General features: G+C 40.4%; 1 protein-coding gene across 1 annotated transcript; it reads right to left on the bottom strand.

Moving 5' to 3' along the window:
- Positions 1-2,880: 2,880 nt before the first annotated feature.
- LOC117611352 (uncharacterized) lies at positions 2,881-4,217 on the bottom strand. The gene is made up of 3 exons (XM_076689700.1): positions 3,839-4,217; positions 3,263-3,519; positions 2,881-3,189 (listed from the first exon to the last, which is right to left on the bottom strand). The coding sequence occupies exons 2-3, from the start codon at positions 3,275-3,277 to the stop codon at positions 2,884-2,886; spliced, it is 321 nt and encodes a 106-aa protein (XP_076545815.1). The 5' UTR covers positions 3,278-3,519; positions 3,839-4,217; the 3' UTR covers positions 2,881-2,883.
- Positions 4,218-6,038: the final 1,821 nt, after the last annotated feature.

Genomic DNA, 6,038 nt, shown 5'->3' with positions numbered 1-6,038 from the left:
CCGACGTGGACATGAGTCATATAGCATTCATTGTATAGCAATATTATACACACTCATAGTAAGCAAAAATCTATTAAAGTGGTACAAATGTCCATTACGCGTAGTTACGGCACTGATGCGGCGAGGTAGGCATACAATGGCCGCCTGGCGGCAAGGCGTCGTAGTCACGTTGTCGATGGATATTTTCTTTATTTGTTCCAACACCAAACCATACCGATACTTTCTGTGAATGGTTTCTTCATCAGAAATGTTTATAGAATGCAATCCTGTATAGTAAATTCCTGCTAGATAAAAGATTTTTCATAAAAATACAAAAATAGCGCTTCTCGGCTACTACGCACTATCCATTAACGGAGACAACGAGCCGCGAGCTGTATTTTTTGTGTGTTTCATTAAACTTATTATTAAAGCCTTTTTATTGCATCACTAGTTTGGTTGTCGTTTTGGAACTCCCTTCGATACTCCTACTCCACAACTAGTGACGTTAAAGAACAACAAGAATATTAGAAAGCTTCCAAAGAAAAGACATCTAACTAGAAACGAAGATATCGAATTGAATGAAATGAAAATAGAACATCCGAACAGCTTGGAATGGAGAGCATTACCACCCGTTCCACTACGACCACCTGCAATTAAACCACCTGTACCGCAACCAATAACGCAGAAACAGATACAAGTCTTTACGCTGGAAGAATTGAACTAAAAATATGGAATTCAGGGAATACGCATAAATAAACACACGCAAATTCAAAATAAAATAAAAATTTATTCAAAAAAATAAAAGGAGAAGTATTTACAAAATAACAATGTACAATAAAATCCTTACGATAAATATTTATTCAGAAAAAGGAAGGGGAGGATACAGTAAACAACAAGTTATGATAAAAGAAATTTATTCAAAAAACAAAACAAAAAAATATATAGATAATATGATAATATCAAAAAATTAGTGCGTACAATCTTCTTGGAATAAGGGCGCAATGTTTAAAATCCTATCCTCATCCCAATCCATCAAATCACTCATATAATCACGGTATTCCTTCCGTAATCGTTGGACGGCCAGGCGATACCTGATATTAATGTGGCCGCGGTATGATCTGTACACCCCATTCACGCGCTACAACAAAACAACCACAATATATATATATAAAAAAAAAAGTAAAAAAAAACTTTTTAACACCACTTACCCAGGAGCGAACCACATCTTTCAAGGGCGGAAACAAATCCATTTAACAGTTATAAAGCCGGCTTCAAACACGTGACGCAAAAGTAAATTGCAAGTGACGATTCTACTCGCCAAACAAGAAGATATACCGAACACCCCACCAAGCGCACAAAGTTCTGAGGAACCACAAGACACCTGACAATACCCAGAACTAGCGCATCCGAGACATCCGCTGTCTCAGCGCATACCTTCCGCGATAGAGGATCAAGCAAATACTAGTTGCATCTTAAAAGAAACCTTGAATTTAAAACTTAATAAAGAAGTCCAGAAGCATCGGTCTACAATACTATTCAGTACACGCACTATAGCTCTGTCACGCATCCCTACCGCCTCAATCTCAGCGGGGAGGAAAGTAAATAGTCAATCGAAAACCATTTACTCTTTGTAATACACCGATTCGCAAGTGCAGAGAAGTACTAACAAAAAAAATTACCCAGCGCAACAAATTCACGTCAACTAACAAAGATTGTAATTACACTCATCCCAAAATTGTAAAATTCACCCAACTCATAAAACCACAAACTATGAATTCGGATAACACAATTGCTTAAGAAAATTTTTTTTTTCCTCTTCAAATTTATTTGTTAATATCGTACCGATATGCAACAATCTAGGCGACCAGGTGTCACGTCCTGTGACGCATTCTTGAAACTTCTATTTCGCCATTCAAATTCTTTAAACTCCTATTTCATTATCCGAATTCACCGTCCCGCAAATTCTGAGTGAGCAGTTCGTTCGGATCGACGGATCGCGAGAACGCTGACCATCCGAACGCGGTGGTTCACCCGAATTGCAAAATCAAACGGCGACCTCGCTCATCAATATAAAATAACGCGACCGAGCCGGCACGCTCTCAGAAGCAGTTTATCAGTACAGTAAAACCTGGATAAATTCAACGAAAGAATGCTTGGATAAATGAAACATCGCTATCCCCTCCACTTGGGGGGATCCCCCTAGGCGAACCGAGCCGCTCGACGAGGAAACCGTGTAATATGATCCGACCGTAATATCCGTGTGACTAATACTAATTCAACGATAAAACTTTTTTATTTTTAACTTTTTCTCAATGAAACTGTTACTAATGCATTTGTGAGATTTTTCTGATTAAAATGATACCAAACTCGATATAGGTTGAATTATATTTATAAACAATAGTAATAGAATAAACAACATAGAATTGAGACCACGACTGAATATAAATGATGTCGGCTGAATACAAAAGATGTGTACGGACACAGAATCGGCATGTCGGCTGCAAAGAAAACATGTGTACGGACTCAGAATCGACACCTCGCTTGGTTAAATGAAACATTAAATGCCCAGAATCGACTCCTTGCTTGAATAAATGAAACATTAAATGCCCGGAATCGACTCCTCGCTTGAATAAATGAAACATTAAATGCCCAGAATCGACTCCTCGCTAGGATTGTTACGAACGCGGATCCGGAGCGGTTCGGACGCACGCGCCGTGGGAAGAGAGTAGGTAATATACTCGTGTTAAATCTTCGTGAATTAATAGGAGGGATATTTGTTTAAGGTGGGTCCGCCGAATCGTCGAAGTAGCCTGGCGGACGAATACACGTCCCTACAGGATTCCCGATTCGGTAAGGGCGATTGAATGAAATGAAAAGGCTCCAGGATAGGAGGGTATAAATGTTTTATTCTTGTAGATTGAATATAATAGCAAGGATCTCGGCTGGAATCTCGTTGGTTTCTGCTACGTTAACTGATTCTAGTTCTGGTTCTTCGGTTAAATCGATGAGCTGCGGTGAGCGAGGACCCAGGCAAATGGTCGAAGCTTCTGACACGGGTGAATAACACGGTTCGCCCGGATGACTTGACGGACCGGATGGTGGAAATCGCGTCTCTAGCTCCTTTTGGACCAATTGGATCTGGCGTTTGATTAGTGCCCTAGCTCGTTGCTTAACACCACCTCGACGAGTGGGTCTGCGACTGCGTTTACCCTACAAGACCGTCACGTATTGAATATGTAAAAGAATAAATTGGTGATGCCAATTCATTGTTCTAATTACTCACTTGATTTACCTTCATCGCAGGTAGACTTGAGCTGCCGGTGCGACTTTCTCGAGCGCACTCCAAGCGAAGGGAAGAAACGACGCGACAGGTAGTAACTGGTGCGACTTTCTTGAGCGCACTCAGCTAGAAAGGAAATCCGGCGCGACTTTCTTGAGCGCGACCAGGAAGAGTAGAATAAAGCTGACAGGTGCGGCTTTCTTGAGCGCACTCTTAGAATATAGCAAGGGGCTGGTGCAACTCCTTTGAGAGCACTCAGACTAGAAGAAAGAACAGAGTAAGAATATAGATTGGAAATGTGAATCAAGTTGGCAATGTTACTATGTTAGCAATTGTATGACGTTGGGTCTTGTCGTAGGTTTCCGTAGACGATGGAAAGTAGCAAGAAATAATGATCGCGAATGAATGGAAATAAATAAATACTAAGTAGTAACGTTTCGCGATTCAATCCCGAGTATGACGACGATCGGAAAATAAATATAACAAAGGAGATTCCAAGTAGACTAGGGTAGGAAAATACACAGGATTCAAATATATAAGTGTTTAATAAAATAAATATAAATAAGTATAAAAGCTTACGTATGAACACTGATTTTGAGAACTTTCGTAGAACTAACTTAATCCGTTTGCGAACACTGAATCCTTGTTTGCTCACTTAGTCCTTGTTCGAGCACTTAGTCCTTTCACTGGTTAGTTGTTGCACTGTTGAGAGATCCGGATAGACTGACGATCTGGGCTCCGGGCCCTGTATTTATGTAGTATAAGATGCTGAGGTTTGACTTCCCATGCATCTATTTTTAGAGGGCTGATTAGCTTTTTGCTGATGCTGATTCAGCGTTCGTAGAAAAGACTTATCTTTGTTGACTCTGAATTTTTGTTACTTGAGGAGCCTGAGAAAGGTCCCGTGAGAATTTCTGGATGCCTCTCTCAGGGGTACTCCGTTCGCAGTGGTTCTCTTTTATAGTGTTAATTTATTTATGTTTAATTATTTAATGTTATATATATATAGGTAGACGACTTAGTTGTTATTAGTATAAGCATATACCATGATGTAATAATTTGTAATAATAAATTGATAATAACAATAATGAAAAATAGTAAGGATTGATATATGTATGTATATATATATGTAAGTATTGGTAAGTGAATTTGTCAGGTCGATGACTTATCGATGGTAAACAATGTTTTTGTAATGTCGATAGGTTACCATTTGTAGATGGTAATTGGGGATGGCAACTTACCATCGGTCGGTAACTCATGTTGCGCGCACGGAAAGCACCATCGGCCGGTAACTTACCATCAGTCGGCAACTTACCATTGGTCGGCAACTCATGTCGCGCGCACGGAAAGTGCCAGCGGTCGGAAACTTGCCATCGGTCGGTAACTTACCATCGGTCGGTAAGGTAGGTCGCGAAAAATATGTCTCTCTGGGGGGGGGGGGGCTCTAGGATGTAACAGGATAAATGAAACCTTTGAAACCAAAGCCGACACCGCGACTGGTTTGGATTTCAATCTCTCTTGCTTTTCGCCAACTTATAACATCAATTTTAGCAAGTAATTGTAATTGAAACTATATCGTGTTTGGTACCACTTTACTCACAAAAATCTCACCAATGCGCTAGTAAAAGTTTCACTCAAAAAAAGTCAAAAATAAAAAAGTTTTTTGATTCAATTAGTATTAGTCACACCGATACGTTTCGGCTCTTTCCTTTCATTTCGGACCTCTCTCTTTCCACCATTGTCTGTCCCTTTCTACGTTCACGCTTGGCTGGTCGTCGCGTGTCATCCGAGCTTCGATACCGTGCTTAGGTAAACGCAACCACTGGGTCCCAATCTTGGTGGAATTTATCCAGGTCTTACTGTATATCAGTGTAGCAGTATAACAGAAACAGTGTATCAGTATACCAGTATAGCAGAGATAGTACGAAAACCAGAAAGTATCGCGATCCGATCAGATCATTCCAACAATTCGTAAATCGTTAAATCCGCGAAGATAATCCGCGAAGTACCGCTCAGAGTTCGATACTCTAGAATCTACACGACTCTGCTACGAGGCTCAGGGCTTCGACAGAGCAAGATTCCAGTAATATCAATAAATTGATCAAGTCTAGCCTATACGACTCTGCTACGAAGCTCAGGGCTTCGACAGAGCAAGGTGCCGGAAGACTCAGTTGTAAACGCGCGCGAATTAAAGACTGTACCAGAACCAAATAAACGTACATTGTGAACGGAAGTGCGTGACCTTCACGCAAACATCTACCCTACCGTTCGAATACCTGGACGACACACCACCACAGCTTCCGTCCGCAGATAGGTTCTACTCGCCCAGCGAAAGGTAAGTGAGAACCTCTATCTAACTAACAACTCAGATCAAATTTCATAAAGTACGCCGAGGTCTCAGTGAGAGAGGGACTTCGCGTCTTTACAGTACAACTCCAAGTATAATTCTCTTGTTTCTAGTAACAATACTTTAAATTTAGCAATGTTTATTTGCCTACCGCTTGCTATAATTCTTAATATCAACGAAAATTTTGCAATTAATTGTTCATCAATGCTAGTTATCTTAGAACTCAATGCAGGATTGGCGAAAAACCTCCGAGCAGTATTGCCGTCATTTGTTGACCCGATGTCCGGTTTTGGCTTGTCCACTATTAGCCCCATTTTAGATTTGAATTCAAATATTCTTTTATTGGTTTCTCCTGTTATTCGCCAAACCTTCAACAACAGCATGTAAGAGATGTGTAACAAGCATTCAAAACATTTTATCCAGCAATAAAGG

Source organism: Osmia lignaria, chromosome 8, assembly GCF_051020975.1.
Source record: "Osmia lignaria lignaria isolate PbOS001 chromosome 8, iyOsmLign1, whole genome shotgun sequence".
NCBI lineage: Eukaryota > Metazoa > Arthropoda > Insecta > Hymenoptera > Megachilidae > Osmia > Osmia lignaria.
Note: the sequence above shows the minus strand (reverse complement) of the source record. Positions and strands in the feature narration are given on the sequence as shown.